The sequence below is a fragment of the Canis lupus genome, chromosome 7 (assembly GCF_003254725.2).
Source record: "Canis lupus dingo isolate Sandy chromosome 7, ASM325472v2, whole genome shotgun sequence".
Classification (NCBI taxonomy): domain Eukaryota; kingdom Metazoa; phylum Chordata; class Mammalia; order Carnivora; family Canidae; genus Canis; species Canis lupus.
This window is the reverse complement of record NC_064249.1, coordinates 69,478,827-69,498,735: the sequence shown is the minus strand read 5'-3', so window position 1 is coordinate 69,498,735 and position 19,909 is coordinate 69,478,827. Positions and strand designations below refer to the sequence as shown.

Below are 19,909 nucleotides of genomic sequence, written 5' to 3'. Positions count from 1 at the left end.
TCATGTATCTGATAAGGGATTAACATATATATAAAGAACTCATACAACTCAACAACAGAAAACAAGCAACCTGATTAAGAAATGAGTAGAGGGGAGAGACATGGACGTGAATTTCGCCCCGCTCCGCGCCTGGGAAGATTTCTTCCCCGGCTCTGACCGCTTTGCCCGGCCGGACTTCAGGGACATTTCCAAATGGAACAACCGCGTCGTGAGCAACCTGCTCTATTATCAGACCAACTACCTGGTGGTAGCTGCCATGATGATTTCCGTTGTGGGGTTCCTGAGCCCCTTCAACATGATCCTTGGAGGCATTGTTGTGGTGCTCGTGTTCACGGGGTTTGTGTGGGCAGCCCACAACAAAGACATTCTCCGGCGGATGAAGAAGCAGTATCCCACAACATTTGTCATGGTGGTCATGTTGGCTAGCTACTTCCTCATATCCATGTTTGGGGGAGTCATGGTCTTTGTGTTTGGCATCACTTTTCCTTTGTTGCTGATGTTCATCCACGCGTCGTTGAGACTTCGGAATCTCAAGAACAAACTGGAGAATAAAATGGAGGGGATAGGTTTGAAGAGGACACCGATGGGCATTGTCCTAGATGCCCTAGAACAGCAGGAAGAAACTGTCAGCAAATTCGCTGACTATATCAGCAAAGTGAAGGAATAAATACAGCTGACCTGCTGAGAGGACTGCAGCAGACATCAGGTTGCAGTCTGCCCTTATCCAGACCTACTTCCCATATGTGTTCTTGAAATAGGAGGTGCCTGTACCATCCACCTATCTATGGCAGCATGCATGTGTAGGTCCAACTGTTAACATCTCCGATGTTCCAGAGAGAAGCCCTCAGAAACTGCAAGAAACTACCCTCCTCTTATGCCTGAAGTTTCAAGTGTGTTTATGCAAACTGATAAGAAGTGGATCACACTTATTTCTTTAGAGAAATAAATGAGAAAGAATTTTGCATTGTACAGCAACAGTACTGTTAACTTGTAGGAAAAAACTAATTGTAAAGTATCAAGGCAATATGAGTAAATGAAAAAAAAAAACCTGTTAAAGTAGATGTCATGCATTAGCCTGTTTTAATCCCCCCAAGCCCCCAGCATCCTCCAAAAATATTTCCTGGGACCCTAATATGTGCGGTCTAAACTATTTCAGTTTTTATTATTATTCTTTCAAAATCGAAGACGATCTGTCTCACTTTGCTGCCTGTTGGACATGCAGTGGAAACTGGATAAACCGGTTTTTATTTTGTTTACAAGTATAAAGATAGCTGTTGAGAAGAATATTTTGTCAAATTTTGGTAAAATTTTGAAATGCTAGTAATGCCTTTTCACTAGCAGGTATTTGTTGCAACCTAAATATCATCCTTTACGGAGGTTATAGCTACATGCCCTATATTATTCTTGACGGTCTTGTTTAAAAAAAAGCAACAACAAAAAAATAAAATATGAGTTCTGTTTATATTGCTTATTTTTTTTGTTATGACAGAAAGGTGTCCAAGATAATTATGTTTCCTATATTGTTTTTCACTGTTTAGTTTTTAACTGGAACATTTAGAAAGAAGAAAATCAATGTACATTGTATTGATTCCTTAGGGGCACAAAAAGAACAATAATGGCTGATTGTTTGAAACCTGAATGGCACCTGCAGATGACCAAGCAAAAAGACTTATGAAAATGCGAGTCATCAATGGCTTCTGCACTTCATAAAACTTTTAGATAGCAGTTGTTACAACCGTATGTTTTTATAGATAGGCATTAGAATCAAGATAGCATGAGTTTATATATCCTGTTACTTTCTTCCTTTTATTTCTCATGTATTTAGAAATAGATCATACAAAAATGTTTTGCTTGCCAATTGAGTGATTTCATAGCTGAACAGAAAACATTTGGGTTTCCCTAACACTGAATTATGAAGACAACTGGAGCAGTACTTACTGAAGAGACTGTGTGTGTCCTAAAAGAAGCAGCAACAGCATATGCTGCTCCTGGTTTTTCTTGCATTTTCATTTTTCAGCCAACCTGCAGCCTCCATCTCTAGCACAGTGATATAGCCATGACTTGATAGACATGGTCTAGAGTTTGTACCCTTACCCAAATATGGAGAATAAAATTTATCGAAGATTAAAAAAAAAAAAAAAAAAAAAAAAAAAAAAAAAAAAAAAAAAAAAAAAAGAAATGAGTAGAGGGATGCCTGGCTGGCTCAGTTGGTGGAGCTTGCAACTCTTGATCTTTGGGTTGTAAGTTCAAGCTCCACACTGGGTGTAGAAATTACTTAAAAAGAAAAATCTTTAAAAAAAAAAAATGGGCAGAGGATCTGAATAGACATTTGTCCAAAGAAGACATAGAGATGGCCAATGTGCACATGAAAAGATGTTCAACATCATTAATTATTAGAGAAATACAAATCCAAACCACAGTGAGATATCATCTCCCACTGGTTAGAAAGTCTATTATCAAAAAGAAAAAAAAAGAACAGCTATTATCAAAAATACAATAACAAGTGTTGGAGCAGACATGGAGAAAAGAGAACCTTCAAACATTGTTTGTACGAATGTAGATTGGTACAGCCACTTAGAAAAAAAAAGAATATTACTCAGAATAGAACCGCCATATGATCTATTCCACTTCTGGGTATTTATCCAATGAATACAAAAACACTGATTTAAAAAAAATTAAACATCCCTATGTTCATTGCAGCATTATTCACAATAATCAAGAAATGGAAACAACCTAAATGTTCACTGATGGAATGGGTAAAGAAGATGTATTGTGTGTGTATATGTATATATATATATATATATATATATATACATATACACACAAGGTGTATATATATATATATACAAGGTGTATATATATATATACACACACACAATGAAGTACTACTCAGCCATAAAAAGAATGAAATCTTGCCATTTGTGATAACATGAATGGACCTTGAAGATATTATGTGAAGTGAAGTCAGTCAGATGGAGAAAGACAAATACCATGTGATATCACTCATGTGGAATCTAAAAACATAAAACAATGAACAAACAAAACAAAAGCAAACTCATAGATACAGAAAATAGATTGGTAGTTACCAGAGGGGAACAGGGGTGGGGAGCAGGCAAAATGAGTAGAGGGGGTCAATTGTATGACGATGGATGGAACTCGACTTTTGGTGGTGATTGCTTTGTACTGCATACAAATGAATTATAGTGTTACACACCTGAAACTTATATAATCTTATAAACTAGTTTTTCTTCAGTTAAAAAAAAAGCCTGAACAGATTATTGTTTTAAATTCCAGTTCCATTTATCTGAGAATCTACTGCTAAAGCATCAATACTTTAAAACTCATTCTAAAACTCTTTGATGAAAAGTCTTGTAAAAAAAATAAAATAAAATAAAATAAAATAAAATAGATTGGACAGTTAATATGTACTTTCCGAAGTTGGATGCAGTGTGCTGAATCTTATTTACCTTTTCCTGTGTGACTCAGGACCATAGGATCAACCTTATTTATTGTAGTGTTGGGATACAGTAATGTCATCATAGGGAGAGGAGCCATTTGCCCCTCTAGTAAATAATGTCTTTGTGCCTGCGTTTCAGTTTTCTTCCTCCTCTCCTGCTGTAATTTTCCGTATTCTCAGTGTGTCTGCTGACAGCAACTTTTGACTTCCTTCTATTTTGGGGGTTTAATCTACTGATGAAACCCAACCAACCAACTTTCTAGAAAGTTCCAAGGGACGATCTATGGAATTCTCCAATGAGTGTCCAGGAATACTAGTGTGTGGACTTTGTCACATCAGCACTGCCTCTTAGAGACTTGTTTTCCTTACTTCTTGGTTTGGGACAGGGTTCCAGATGGGTGAAATGTTACAGTGCAAAGGCTTTCTGTGGAATAGAGAGAAAGGCTAAGCTAATTATATTATTCATAGTCTTTCAGTTTTGTTACTCCTTTGCAAAAAAAAAAAAATTGGATCTTTCACTTTATTATTTTTTTGGGGGGATCTTTCACTTTAATAAAAAAAATCACAATTCTTAACCTAGGCAATATTTTTTCTGTTGTAAACTTAAATCATACCTCTAATATAATAACAGCAAGCATATAGATGATTCACTTCCTTTTAAAAGGCGTTACAAAGAAGACAATGAATGATTAATATGAACAATCTGTCATGCCTCCAAAATAGATATGCAAATAGCAAGGAAGGTTTAGTCAACCTCCATCACTTCTTTTCTTTTCAAAACAATACAGATACACAGAAATTTTCTTATTTGTATTCTGTGACTCAACCATCCTCTGTATCATAACACTGTCTAAACCTCAGCACTCTTAGTCTTAAATTTTAATGAGAGCACTTTTTCACTTTTTGTTATACAATAATGGATGGTGAGGATTCGTCATGTGTTATCAAGAGTAGCACAAAAACATGGTCTGCAACTCCCAGTGGAGTAGACTCACTCTTTAAAAGTAATACATGGTAGATATTTCATTCAACTATAATTAAATCTTGATCATTATTCCAGTTTATAGCCAAATATGAAAATAGCCTTTTGTTTTTTTAAAACTAATTTTAAAAATCTCTAGAACTAGTCTTCTTTAAGTGTTCCATGTGTTAAAAATCACTTCTTGGAGTGTGTAGTTGAAGCACACACCCTGCCATCAGTAAGACACAAATTAAATCGACTGCCTGGCTTAACAACCAAGATTTTCATGTTGCCACACATTATTTGGGCACTCATTTTCTCTTGGCCCTCCCCTGGGAGGAGTTTTACAATTTCCCCCCCTGACAGCTATTACACAGTAGGCCAGGATACTGGCTTCTTAAAACACAATTTAGAGAGAAAACCTTCAATCTTTTGGCAGTGTCTATCGGAAGATTTTTTTTAATGCCTTGTAAAAAACAAAGCTGTATCTTTCTGGGATTAAATTTATTTTTCCAAACAGACGAAAATAAACTGAGTTTAGGCTGGAAATTGAATGAGTATCAATTTGAGAAGTACATTTTACCTTTCAAAGTGGATTTAGGCATAGATGTGAATATTTTATAAGCTGTACAAACTCTGAATCGCTAAATTAGACGCAGGTGCAATTTGTTATAACTCCCAAAAATATAAGAACTCAAAACATTGGCTGAATTGTTTTCTTTTTTTTTTTTTTTTTATTTATTTTTTTTTAATTTTTTTTTAATTTTTATTTATTTATGATAGTCACACAGAGAGAGAGAGAGAGAGGCAGAGACACAGGCAGAGGGAGAAGCAGGCTCCATGCACCGAGAGCCCGATGTGGGATTCGATCCCGGGTCTCCAGGATCGCGCCCTGGGCCAAAGGCAGGCGCCAAACCGCTGTGCCACCCAGGGATCCCGGCTGAATTGTTTTCTTTTAAAATCTAAAAACTAATCTTCTTGAAACATCTGGATCTCTTGAAATTAATTTCCATTTAAATTTCAATACAGTTTGATAACAGTCATATTTAGGTTGCTGTCATTCTAGTCTAGAGGGGCACCTTTAGATTGATTATGGTTGCTTGATCAACAGAACAAAATCTTGGCCTCAAGTTTCCATGTATTTCTCCATTTTGTTTTTGTTTTTGTTTTTTAAGATCTTGTTTATTTATTCATGAGAGACAGAGAGAGAGAGAGAGAGAGACATAGGCAGAGAAGCCGGCTCCCTGCTGAGCTTGATGTGGTACTCTATCCCAGGACCCTGGGATCATGACCTGAGCCAAGGCAGATGCTTAACCACTGAGCCACCCAGGTGTCCATATTTCTCCATTTTTAAATGATTTACAAACTTCAAGCATGTGAATATTGGCAGTTTTTACTACCTGTACTTTCGGCCCTTCTATTTCCCATTGGTTTCTTTATCTCTTATATATCCTTTCCTGATAAGAAAGTTGGATATGGTTGTATTGGAGCAAAAGTTATCAATTCAGTCCATTCAACTTCCTTTTTGCCCCAGGCTGCCTTATCCCCCTTCTTATGACCGACCCACTCCTTTAACTGTACCTTCAGTCACATCAACCATTTTTTATTCAGCCCTAGACAAAGAATACTGTCCATGGTGTTGGCTCTACCTGAAAAACGTGGCACATTCATCTAATTCCATGTTGCAGTATTAAAGTTGAATTATAGAGCAGGATTGTCCATTCAGTGAGCAGCTGGAGCTTTTCCCTTGCACAAGCTCAAGACCTTACTTTTATGGCTACAGTAATGGATCCCAAAGTAAGGAATTCTTACTTCATTGATGTCTATCAAGAAATAATCAACGCCTTGTTTTGGATCTTCTAGGAACTAAAGAGGTTGTTGTAAATGTGGACGATGATGGAGTAATTTCATTGAACTTTGAATGTGATCAGATGACTCCAAATTCTCAGTTCAACTGGTCCAAGGATTATATACCCACTGAGGACTCTCCACGATTAGACATTGAAAGCAAAGGCAACAAGTATGTACTGTTTCATTCATAATAATGGGTTTCCTTTTCATGATAGGAAAGTAAAGTAAGCTCTTTGCTTTCTTTTTTTAAAATATTTTATTAATTTATTTCAGAGAGAGAGAGAGCGAGCAAGTGGGGTAGGGGCAGAGGGAGAAGGAAAGGGAGAATGTCAAGCAAAGTCCTCACTGAGCATGGAGTCTAACGCTAGGCTCGATCTCAAGATCCAGAGATTCGTGACCTGAGCCAAAACCAAGAGTCAGATGCTTCACTGACTGAGCCACCCAAGCACCCCAGCATTTTGCTTTCTATTTCAAATACTTGATATAAGGGGATGAAATCATAAATGTTTTATATCTAGTCATGTAAAAAGTAATAACCAATGTCAGCCTTAAAAAATAACAATCCTTATAAAGTACTTCTCATGTTATTTCAGTTTTAAAAACTTTCTCATATATTATCTCATTCATGATGTTAGAAAAGCTTTGATTGATGTAAAAGCTTTAATGATGATTCTGATTATTTTATGAAATTTTGTCATCTTAAAGTAATGGTGTGGATGCTTATGGGGAGAGAGCAAGGAAGAACTTGATATTTGCTGGTTCAAGTTATGGTGAATTAAATGGATTAAGTCTAATTTCTTCTGCTTCTTTTACCACCACTTATGAGTGACATGATAACACATTGGAAAGAACTCTGCATGGGAAGCACAAAATAGATGAGTTCTAGTCCCAGCCCTACCAGAGGCCAGCCGTGTGTACCTGGGGCAGCTTTTAACTTCCATGGGCCTCGGATTTCTTTTTCTATAAAATGGGAGAGAGTGAAGGAGATTAATTTTGTGATCAATTACTCCCTTTCACATCCAAGATTCTATTTTCTTTTTACTTTGCTTTGCTTAGCAAGCTTTATATTTTTATAGTGCCAACCATATTGGATTGCATTTGGTAAAGCAACATGCTTTTAAGTATTATTTTTATTACAAAGAAGCCCAAAATATCTCAGAAATAAAGAAATCATAATTTTGTTAGAGAATGGCAAGAACATGCTGAATATAATTAAAAGACATTTTTTCTGTCTATGTGCTATAAAGTCCTTGAAGTGAAACATAAATTTAGTCAAAGAAAAGACCATCAAACTATAAATTTTTCTTCTAATTTGTGCTCTTGACTAACGTTTATATGTTTGGCTGATCTTAGACACATTGACTAGCAACATCACTCACAAAAGCTAGAAAACACAGTGAACTAAGCCATTGACCCATTCACATATTCATTCCATAAATATTTAATAAGCACACATGCTGGAAGACACAGAAGTACATAAACCAGATCTTGTCCCTAATGGCTCAATGACTATATGGTAGAGACATATAGATAATCAAATAGGTGATACCAACACAGTATGATAAGCTCAAAAAGAGAAGTGTAGAGGATAATATAAGAGAGGCACTTTGTTGTTCAAAAAAGGTTCTACCCTGTGGGAAAATATTTTTTAGGTTCCTCAGCAAGGGCAAATCAACTAAAAATACCTCTGTTGGGGATGGGTATTGATATGCAAAAGAACTTGGACATGAGATATTTGTACCAGCTCCCCACTCTGCTCACCAGGAGGAGGTCAAGAGAGTCTCCCTAGAAACAGCTTGAATGGGCAGGTTTCAGGTCAGTAGGAAATGGGAGCAAGTGCTGCCAGCCAAAGGAGTAGTCTGTGCAGAAGCCTAGAGAAGCCCGGGAGGCCATCCCACAGATGCCACACAGCCTCCCTTCTAATGAGAGTATTCTGTTCCACAGGACAAAAATGACCTTCAAGGACCTGGGGATGGAAGACCTGGGCATTTACTCCTGTGATGTGACAGACACTGATGGAATAGGGTCCAGTTACTTGATCGATGAAGAAGGTAAGTTTTCAATCCTTTCAAAGGCTAACACTGCTTTGATTCAGCAGTGATCCTCTAGGGTCAAGTGACTTTTGTTTTAGTAGTTCAACTTTCATTTTTCTTTTTTCCTCCCTACAGAGCTGAAACGTTTACTGGCTCTCAGCCAAGAACACAAGTTCCCAAGTAAGTGTCCACAGTGCATCCACAGAGTTTAGTGGTCCTACCGGGTGGTGGCTCCTGGAATAGGTCAGATGATAACTCTGACAAGATTAAGAGAAGAGGCTCTTAAGAACACATAATGGTAGCTACAAGTACACTTTCCAGAAGTACTGCTTTTATCTTGGCCATTGTTCTAAAGAGATACAAATACTAACATAGAAAATACATTCCATGCTGTTACATGGTGAAGTGTCAGGTTACACAGGTGTAACAGCTGAGTAAATTCTTCACTTTTCTCCTAATATGGGATTAGGATTTTGGAATCCCATATATTATATGATTCTGGATAATTCACATATTTTTTAGGCAAAACCATCTCTTCCTAAGCGATTTCATGTTAGCACTTAATAGAAGAATCATACCTCTAAGTAAAGGTAATCTAAAGACTCTGTCTACCATTTTAAACTCCTGGAAAATAAGGTAAAGATGCCTTAGTCAGAAAAAGAATCTCTCTGAACTGTCTATGAACTTCAATTAAGCACTTTCCACATAAAAGATTAAATTTCACTGTTGACACCTAAAAGAAGAGAAAGAGGTCTGAAATGATACTCGGAAAGTTCCACTGACCTGATAAGTTCTCTTGCCATGGTTATCTATTGGCCAAGGTGATTATCTAGAAAGTTATACCTGGAGTTTGAGAAAACAAGTAGAGAGTAATAACACATACTCACTCTTTAAGTTAGGAATTTTTTATTTTATTATTTTAGTCTTTAGTCTCTAGAACGCAACTTCTTCACCAATACAGACTTTTCAGGAACTCAAGAAACTATACCGTGACTCCACACTAGAGGCAAAACCTTATATGTTTGTATATGTGCATCTTTCTAGGAGGAAGGTCTATAGGTTTCCTGAAATTCCCAGTAAAGGCTGTGATTACAAAACACACACTGCTCCAGAATTGCCTGACTTCTTTGCTATTCCCCAAATGCTTGTTCCATCCTGAGGCTGAGTGTTGGTGACTATTGACCTCACTTGTTATATTCTCAAAACTGACTTGGCTCAACAAAGCAGCACAGTGAGGTGCCCATTGCGTGTGGTTGCAGGATACAGACTTCCTGAATTCTGGGAGAGAACCATTTCTCCCCTGTATGCTTATTCACCATAAAACTGGAAAAGTATGGTATGCCTGGGTGGCTCAGTAGTTGAGCATCTGCCTTGGGCTCAGGGTGTGATACCAGAGTCTCTGGATCAAGTCCTACTTGATCTGCCTCCCTCTGCCTGTGTCTTTGCTTTTTCTCTCTCTGTCTCTCATGAATAAATAAATAAAATCTTTTAAAAAAAAGTTTTAAAAAAACTGTAAAAGTAATACTATGAATGGTGTTTTAAAGGTTATTATTGTTTTTTAATTGTATGGAAGGTAGAAGTTTGGCCTGTATTGTCTTTGTTCTGTACTTTTGACCCAGTCTATGAACTTGAGCAACTCAATTTTAATTTCCTCATGTATTAGTTTCTTTTCTAGAAATGGCTGTTGTAATAATTTATAGCACCTACTGTATAGAGATGCTGTGAGAGATCCTTGAAATTTTCAGGAAAAATATGAATATTGATTGAAAGCAACAGTGACCCTCAAAAAACCCATTTGTAGAAGATCTGTCTGCAAGCTGTATGGGATGCTCTCCCTTCATGTCTCCAGGGCTGTGAAGTAGGTAGTGGAGGAGAGGCTCACTGTGCTGCACACAGCCAGACCCCATTAGTGATCACACCATCTCCTCTCAAAATTGGTGGAAATGGAGAGAAACAGCAGCAACCACTAATCTAGTTAGACAGTAAACATTGGCAAAGTGTCTCTAGGCAACAGCTAGTCCAAACAACATTTACATTTAGCTTAAAGGACAGAAATGAGACAACATGGGGTGTTACTGTTGAATTGGAGGTGCCCAAGCTTTCCTGACGTTCAATGATCATACAGGCTTGAAGACAGTAATTGCCCAATGTCACTGTCATGTATGCTGAGACATTTATTTTGCATAAGGATGATCACCCTAATTACTGGTTCTGGGAGGGAGAGTAGCAGCAAACTCAAGTTCCCTTTTTATTAGAGACCTTGTGTGGCATTTGGGTAGGGAAAAAGAGAGAACTCAAGAATGTGTTAAAAACTCTGACATGCAAGTATCAGTTCTCTTAACCCAAGGGAGATTTGCTTAGCCCATTGAAGCAGCATTTTATTGTATTGTATTGTATTGTATTGTATTGTATTGTATTGTATTATTTTATTTTATTTTTCTTAAAGGTTTTATTTATTTGACACAGAGAGGGCAAGCACAAGCAGGGGGAGCAGCTGGCAAAGGGAAAGGGGGAGATGCAGGCTCCCCACAGGGCTTCTTCCTGTGGAGAAGGAGGCCCCATGCAGGGCTCAATCCCAGGACCCTGGGATCATGACCTGAGCTGAAGGCTGATGCTTAATTGACTGAGCCACCCAGGCTCCCTGCAGCACCATTTTAAATAATATAGCTCCCCACACACTTTTCTTCTCCCCACCGCTATTAGATCAGCCTGATGACTACATAAATATTTTCAGAGATTTGATGATAGGATCAAAGTAGCATGTCTAACTTCACAATTTATACCCACTTCCTCTCCATAGATGTTGACACATCATTAAGTCTTTTCTTGAGATTTTATAAGATTTTAAATGGATCTTGTTTTTTACAGAATGTAATAAAGAGTGTGGTGCTCCTTTATCCCTTGGCACAGTAAATTCTCCTATTTTAAGCTATTTTCAAAAATATTTTGAAAACCACTAAACATATGCCTTAAACCTACAAAAAATAAATAAATAAATGTTTTGTTGGAGCAAATTAACTACCAGAGAAAAGAATATAAGAAAATTTAAGACTGAGAAGAAGGAAAAAATGAAATGTATAAAGCTAAAAACAGAAAATAGCCTAGTTGGTCTTGCCAGTATTGATATTAAGCTGCAGTGTGGAGAGGCAACTTACTTGAAGATTTTTCAAGGTATTGTTAGGGAGATGGTGGAAGGTATACTTTGGTATTGTCAACATCCTGCACAATATCGCTTGGCTATTATCCCATGTGTCCACAAATATTTTATGTGTGCAGATATACAGAAGCACATATACATAAACAGTATCTACTTGGTATCTCCTCTTAGGTATCAATATATTATATTTTACACTTGGTAGTTGTAGGCTGCTTTTGAAGCAACTGGAGGAGGAAAGATCTACCAAAATATTAATAGCCAAATTTATAGAGAACACTTATTATATGCTGGAGTATTTATAGGATACTGAAATGGAGTATATATTATTATTAAGTCCAGTGACCTTAAAAAGCTTGGTTCTAAGGTGATTTAATTTTAGAAGTATAGACGCTGAGACCTGGAGAGGTTAGGCAACTTAGACCAGATGTACACAGTAGATACCTGTGGTCTGACCCTAACCAGGACATAAACTGTTACTGTGTGTGCACCTGCTGTTTGCCACCACGCTCTCTCTGGTGATTCCTGGTGGCCAGTGTTTAAGGTGATGTTCTTCTTACTCAGAGAGGACAGTGAAGACTAAGGGAGCTTGAAATGTCCAGGAGGGCATACCCCTTCTCTTCCACCACCACTCTAGGCCCCTTAGGTAACTGCATCACTCATGTATTAGATTTCCCAAAATGAGATCTCTAGACTTTTTTAGGAAAGATTTTACTCTCCTTCCCTCCAAGAGTTTGTAGCAAGCAGGAGTTCTCCTATAGGGAGAAAGCTTAGCTTCTGCTCTCACAACCCTGAAGTTAATCCATGATGCTTTACTCAAACACAACTCAACTGGCAAATCAGTACTGTTCTTCAGAGTGGACAGCCAGAGCCAAGGGGAGCACAGAATAGAGGGAATAACCTTGGTGTCAGCTCTGCTACCCAGATATGTTACTAACCTTTCCTGAGCCTCAGTATTGTCATCAGTAAAATGAGGAAAGAGGAAAACTCACCTTTATTTTCTTTTTAAAAGAATTAATTAATGAATTAATTAATGAATTAATTAATGAATTTGAGACACACAGAGAGAGACAGAGACATAGGCAGAGGGAGAAGCAGGCTCCCTCTTACCAAAAATCTGATTTCAGCAGTGTATTTTGATATATAAGTACAGTTTAACTTGAATAGGAGTTCATTTGATATGTTTAACATTAGATCTCCTAAAAAGCTTTGTACCATATTATATCTTGAGATTTTTAAGGGAAGAAAATAAGTCTTGAAGAGATAAAAATTGCATAGGACAGAGAAGATAATTGTCCAAAATTGACAACTGGGCAACATGTTTAGCATCTCTTATTTCTAAATAACTAAAGGCTTGGATAGCTTTTGCTCTGATTATGTGAAGACTAGGAATCTCAGGTATTCAAACACCGGGCCCTTACTTTAATAGAGTGCAGTTTAGGTAATTTTTAAAAATATAGCATGACACACTCTTTGCTCTTCCTTAATAATCTCACTACATCTCTTTAAAATCCTACTGCTGCTAATTATCCACTAACCTCTATAGATCATCTATTTAACATCTTAACTCAGTGTTAACCACTGGAAGATCATTTTTTCTTTTTTTAAGTGGGTTTTCTTGCAGGTTGAAATCTTAATGAAAGATCATATCCTATAGAGTGCTATTCTCTGCTAGTAATCATCTATTGAGTATAAGCTTGAAAAGGACCTCTAATTAGCAAATTTTCCTTAAATTCCAGAGAGCAAGTCATTGGGCAGCTGATCATGAAGTGCAATGAGAATTTCAGGGAGCCTGATGTGGGACTTGATCCCAGGACCCCAGGATCATGACCTGAGCCAAAGGGAGACACTCAACCACTGAGCCACCCAGGCATCCCAGAACTCACCTTTCTTGAGCACTGGTCATTATTCACATTGTCTTAATGTCTTTTGGTACTGTATTCACTCTTCTTGGTGGTCTTATGAGGCAGATAATATCCATGTTAGCAAGTGAGCGATGTGAGGTTTTAAAAGGAGAGAACTGTCCAAGGTCATGGTGCCTATCTTCTATGCATCATGGACACCCCTCAGTAGATGACATCTGAGCCTCTTTGAGTTCCACAGTGGAACAAGCCTGTAACTGAGTTTCACAATGACCGTGGAATAGTGCATATGAAAGACATCCCTTAAAGCTTGGAAAGGATAGTTTGAGGATAAACACAAAGAAATATTGATGTATATTTGATACAAGTTTTGGAAGCTTACAATTTAAAATGTGGCATCTCTTGAAATTTTGAGATTAGTTTAAGAACTGTTTAGAGAAAATGAAGGGTCATGATTTCTCCTAAAGGAAATGAAGGGCTACTAAACTTGGAGAGACAGCCATGCTTTTCAATAAACTTAGCCCTGGAGGGCAAAACCATTGGCTGGAGGAGGCTTTACATTTTTTTTTAAAGACTTTACTTATTTATTCATGAGAGACAGAGAGAGAGAGAGAGAGAGAGAGGCAGAGACACAAGCAGAGATACAGGCAGAGGGAGAAGCAGGCTCCATGCAGGGAGCCTGATGTGGGATTCGATCCCGAAACTCCAGGATTATGCCCCAGGCTGAAGGCAGGTGCTAAACCACTGAGCCACCCAGGGATCCTCTGGGGGAGGCTTTATAGAGAACATTTTCAAGTTACAAGAAATTTAGAAAACTGTATTTGAGAGATACCAACCAAGTTTTAAAATTACACCCATATTCAAATGGCTTAAGCGATACAAGTATAAATCAGAGATACCATATGATTCCTTTACTTTCTTTGTGAGGCAAGCCATGCTGCATCTTAATATACCTTCTTTTTTAAAAAAAAATTCATTTATTTATTCATGAGAGACACAGAGAGAGAGAGAGGGAGAGACACAGCAGAGGAAGAAGCAGGCTGCATGCAGGGTGCCTGATGTAGGACTCGATCCCGGGTCTCCAGGACCACGACGTGGGCCAAAGGCAGTGCTAAACCACTGAGCCACCTGGGCTGCCCTTAATATACCTTTTTTTTTTTTTTTTTTTTTTAATTCATGATAAACATAGAGAGAGAGAGAGAGAGAGGCAGAGACACAGACAGAGGGAGAAGCAGGCTCCATGCCGGGAGCCCGACTCGCGATTTGATTCCGGGACTCCAGGATCATGCCCTGGGCCAAAGGCAGGCGCTAAACCGCTGAGCCACTCAGGGATCCCCAATATACCTTCTTAATAGTGACTCATGTATTAGCTTCTGAAAAATGTTGCCTAGTCTAAGAATTTAAACAAACTGATAAACCAGTGGGATGGTTGGAGTTTAAATGATACACTGGTTCATCTTGTATATGTCATCAACATTTTTTTTTAAGATTTTATTTATTTATTCATAAGAGGCACAGAGAGAGAGAGAGGCAGAGACACAGGCAGAGGGAGAAGCAGGCTCCACGCAGGGAGCCCAATGTGGGACTCGATCCTGGATCCCGGGATCAGGCCCTGAGCCAAAGGCAGATGCTCAACCGCTGAGCCACCCAGGCGCCCCCTTTTTAATTTTTTTTAAAGTGTCATCAACATTAATTCTGTTTTAAAATTCATTTCTAAAGACATTTGAAAGAACCTCCAAAATGAGTTAAATTGTTGAAAAAAAATAAAACTTAACTCCTTTCCCTATATTTTGAAGTAATTAAGATTATATAATGTTGGAGCTGAAAAATGTCTTGACCATTTTGGACATTCAGTTCAATCTCATTCATTTTTTAAAAGATTTTATTTAGGGATCCCTGGGTGGCGCAGCGGTTTAGCGCCTGCCTTTGGCCCAGGGTGTGATCCTGGAGACCCAGGGTCGAATCCCACGTCGGGCTCCCAGTGCATGGAGCCTGTTTCTCCCTCTGCCTGTGTCTCTGCCTCTCTCTCTCTCTCTCTCTCTCTCTCTGTGTGTGACTATCATAAATAAATTTAAAAAAATAAAAATAAATAAAAGATTTTATTTATTTGAGAGAGAAAAAGTGCACAAGCAGGGGGGAGAGGCAGAAAGAAAGGGAGAAGCAGCTTTCTGCTGAGCAGGGAGCCCAACATGGGGCTTCATCCCAAGACCCCAGGATCATGACCTGAGTCAAAGGCAGATGCTTAATTGAGCCACCCAGGTGCCCAACCCCATTCATTTATAAACAATTCAACTGGGGCCCAGATATGTGAAGTGACCTGCCTAATATCACACAGTTTGCCCATTGCTGATGTTAGACTAGGCTCTAGCTCTCCTGGAACCAGCTCAAGACCATTTCATCACACTTTGTTATTGCATAGTCACAGTAGGGAGTCACATAGGTTAGCAGAAGGAACCCTGGAGGTAAGTTTATCTTCCTCATTTTTACAGTTAAGACATCTATGACTCAATGAAAGTGAATGACTTGTCCTAAGTGACAGCAGGATTAGAACCCACGTCTTCCATCCCTGAATATCTTTCTTTCCCTACAATGTTCTTACTGCCTCCAGGCTTTGCAAGAAGCAGGTGCTATATTGTCATTTCCATGGAGTGTTTTTTCATTGAAAAATCTGTATTAATACAATTGGTTACCTATAAAATTACTATTTTTGTTTTTATTTTGTATAGCTGTCCCAGTTAAGTCAGAGTTGGCAGTTGAAATTTTGGAGAAAGGCCAGGTCCGGTTTTGGATGCAGGCTGAGAAGCTGTCTGCCAACACCAAAGTCACCTACATATTTAATGACAAGGAAATATTTGAAGGGCCGGTACGTTTTACACTTTTTATATTCTAAACATATCACTGTAGAATGTGCTGATGGAGCCCTATTAAAATGCAGGTAAATAGTTATGAAAACGACTGGGTGTGGGGTGGGAGAGTTTAAGTCATTTCACGTGTAAAAAAATAATAAAGGAAAATATAGATTGATTATATCATATTATTCAAACTGAGACACTTTTGAGAATGAAAGAGGATTCTAGTAATAATTTTTCCAGGAAGAAAAATAGTGAAGAATCAAACCAATACTGTCCCAGGCAAGTCAAGAAGTATGATTACCCATGAAAATAGAGCTGCTCTCCTGAGAAGCCAAGGAGCCAGCATGCTTACCTGAACTCACATACTCACATCAGAAACCTCAGCAGGAACTTGGTTCTTCATGGGGAGGAAATGGCCTCCATTGTTCCAATGGCTTAGGAAAAAAATCACAGCAAAAATATCTTTCACTGCTTCTCTGGTGAAAGATGCAATACATTTTTATTGTAAAATAAAGATTGTAAAGACTCAGAAGGGACAAATCACAAATTCTTACAACTTTTTAATATATATGTTGGTTTATACTTTCTGGTCTTTTTCTACACTTGTGTGTGTGTGTGTGTGTGTGTCTCTATTGATGTCTTATTTACAAAGGTGATTGTGTATATCTACTCTTTTCTTTGCTTTAAACATAAACATAGTTTCCATAGACAGAGTTAGAACATCTGCACTTTATTGTCCTCCCTAGATATCAGTAAAGCCAGCATCAGGCCAGTACCTGGTGGTACAGAAGAACCTGGACTTAGGAGCTCTGGCTCTTACCTGTGCTCTCACGGGTATAAAGGAGAGACTCAAAAGACAGAAGAGATGTGTGATTTGTGGCCATTATTAACAGTCTCTTCTCCTTTCATCGAGATATGTTTTTAAAACATTTCAGGATTCATTTGTGAGAGGGAGAATGAATAACATAAATAGCAAAAGAATATGTAATATATTTCTTTTCAGCTCACTTAGCAACTGTGTATAGAACCTAAGTCACACAGAGTCCATGATGGCCCATCTTCTCCCTGTTTTCATAATATTATTTTTTATGGCGGTGCTCATCTCCTGGCCAATGCAGGGGAAGGAAAAACATCATTGGCATCACTGTTGCCACAGCCATTTAGGGACCACTCGTGCACACATATGCACAGATGCACTCCCCTTCATGTGTTCAAATATACTTTTATGTTTTGCCCACATGCACACATACATATACATTCTCTGAACCTGAAGAGCTGTTTATTGTCATTGGCAGTTCTTACACTATTTCATTGGGTGAAAATTCATGTTTTAGACTAGGTTCCCTAGAAGGATAGTCTGAAATAGAATTTCTCTTTCATTTGATTTATGGGGGAGTACTCTCAGGAGTGGGGATTAGGAAACAAGCTAAAATAAAAGAAAGTGAAGCAAAAATGTGATTTCAGTTGGAGACTGGAGCTCTGGGGCATGAGCTGGAACACAGAGTTGATCCCAGACCTGAGCCTTCATTCTGTGACATTTTATAGGAAAGCTTGATTAATTTAAATCCATGATAGAACCTGTGCTTATATGCCCAGGAGCTAAGATTTATGTTACACTGAAAAATAGTTGCCTAAGCAACGTGATAAAATAAGTATAGTCCAGTAGAGCAATTTCAGTTGATTAGGAACAAATGGATTTCAAATGCTTTGGAAGCATTCTTATTCACATATTAATTCAGCAGATATTTATTAATTGCCTGCTATAGACCATGCATGCACAAGATGTGAGGGTTATAGCAATGAATGAGACAAAAACACATCCCTCTTGCTGCCTGTTGTTTTGCATTATTCTGCTAATTAAGATGAATGTAATCTGGAAGGTAAAATGGGAATCTAAAAACACATTTTGACAACATTTGTGACTTGGGATAACAAAACTTTATTTGTATTTTAAAAATTAAATGTCAAACTTTATAGTAATCAGTTCTGGTCAAGGTCCTATATGCTACATAATATTTTCCTTTCCCCAGAAATAAGATTTTGGAAACTCATCTAAAAAAAATGTTAACTTGTGAAAATTATGATTCTTTGGAGTTTGCATTATTCCATCAGGCATTGTCATGATACCTACCTCACTGACTTCTGTTTTCCTTTCCACATTGAAGAAATATAAGATGCATATTGACCGGAACACTGGTATAATTGAAATGTTCATGGAAAAGCTACAGGATGAGGATGAGGGAACATATACTTTCCAGCTTCAAGATGGAAAAGCAACTGGCCATTCTACTCTTGTTCTCATTGGAGATGGTAAGCAGCCTGTGGGATGTGAGCTGAAAGATTTCACTGCTCCCTTCAATGCAAATATGCTATGGCACGAAAGTGGTCACATGGAAGGCAGTAGGAATTGTTCCTTGTATTTCAAGCAGTGGAATCCAGTTTTCAGTTAACACTTCCATAGTATTTCACCAGATTTATCTTTAGCCCGTACGGAAGACTGCAATTAAATTATCTCATGTGTAAACAAGTACTTATTACTAAAATTCCCAGTGAAGGAGATTGCAATACAGCTAAGACTGTATCTGTATCTCAGAAACAATGATATTACCCTATACTGTGTGCTAACTTTAAACTACTTAAATTAAGAGGAAATATATGCAAAAGTGGTGCACAATAGATAAATGAATCATATCTTGTAACTGTATTATATGCCAGCTGCCATAAGCCACTGTAGGAACCACCAAGATTTAAAATGTGGCATTTGGAAAAGCAGGCCAAATCTCTACATTTGCAACTTCCAATACTACCTACTACTTCCTAGCTTCATGACCTTGAACAATTTATTTAACCTTTCTCAGCCTATTTCCTCATCATAAAAACTTAAATAGGTTATTGTGATGTGTGAATATGTTATAATAATGAATATAAATCACTTAGCACAGTGGCTGGCATATACATTTATTCCACTCAATTCAATTTCTATTTTAGTTTATAAAAAGCTCCAAAAAGAAGCTGAATTCCAGCGGCAAGAATGGATCAGGAAACAAGGTAAAAATGGGCAGTGAGTGAAGAGAAAAACTTCAATTTCTTGAAAAAAATATTTCAATATTATTTCCATAACAAATTTAAAAGTATATCATTGCTTATGTTAATAATGCCCTGGTAAATAAAAAATAATTGAAAATACTTATTATTAAATATGTATCCATTTAAAACATTTGAAAACTAATCTTGAATTTTAAAATATTACTTCACATAAATATCACCTTAGAATTTAAGAATGAGCTTTGATTTTGCATTTGTGATTAATAGAGGGATTACTAATGTCATTAAAATTTTATAGGTCCTCATTTTGCTGAGTATTTGAGCTGGGAAGTGACTGGTGAATGTAATGTACTATTGAAATGCAAGGTAAGGGGGCACCAGAGTTGCTCAGTCGGTTGAGCATCTAACTCTTGGCTTCAGCTTAGGTCATGATCTCATGGGTTGTGGGATCAAGTCCCACATCCAGCTCAGTGTCAGGCTCCACATTCAGTGGGGAATCTGTTTGAGATTCTCTCCCTCTGCCTCTTCCCTTGCATGGGTATATGCTCTCTCTCTTCCTCTATTTCTCTCTAAAATAAATAAGTAAATCTTAAAAAAATAATAAAGAAAGAAAAGAAATGCAAGGTAAGAAGTAGATAAATTTGAAACATTTGATATAAGGGAAATAAAATTAAGCAGAATGCAAAAAAAGAAA

The 19,909-nt window shown here is 37.7% G+C and overlaps 2 protein-coding genes across 7 annotated transcripts in view; both read left to right on the top strand.

Annotated features, from left to right (window-relative positions):
- The window catches only part of MYOM1 (myomesin 1), a 139,266-nt gene that overhangs the window by 99,872 nt on the left and 19,485 nt on the right, over positions 1-19,909 (top strand). For all 6 annotated transcript variants that reach the window (XM_049111829.1, XM_049111831.1, XM_035718630.2 and 3 more), the window contains 7 exons: positions 6,282-6,438; positions 8,214-8,320; positions 8,438-8,482; positions 16,045-16,181; positions 18,336-18,480; positions 19,159-19,218; positions 19,514-19,581. In XM_049111829.1, the coding sequence (XP_048967786.1) occupies positions 6,282-6,438; positions 8,214-8,320; positions 8,438-8,482; positions 16,045-16,181; positions 18,336-18,480; positions 19,159-19,218; positions 19,514-19,581 (719 nt within the window). The remainder of the gene's footprint in view (positions 1-6,281; positions 6,439-8,213; positions 8,321-8,437; positions 8,483-16,044; positions 16,182-18,335; positions 18,481-19,158; positions 19,219-19,513; positions 19,582-19,909) is intronic.
- Positions 90-1,462, top strand: LOC125755351 (PRA1 family protein 3). Its single transcript, XM_049111841.1, has one exon. It carries the CDS (start codon positions 101-103, stop codon positions 665-667), a length of 567 nt encoding a protein of 188 aa, XP_048967798.1. The 5' UTR covers positions 90-100; the 3' UTR covers positions 668-1,462.

Bases quoted from the DNA above. Each gene is read 5' to 3' on its own strand.
- LOC125755351 (XM_049111841.1), top strand. From the start codon at position 101: ATGGACGTGAATTTCGCCCCGCTCCGCGCCTGGGAAGATTTCTTCCCC.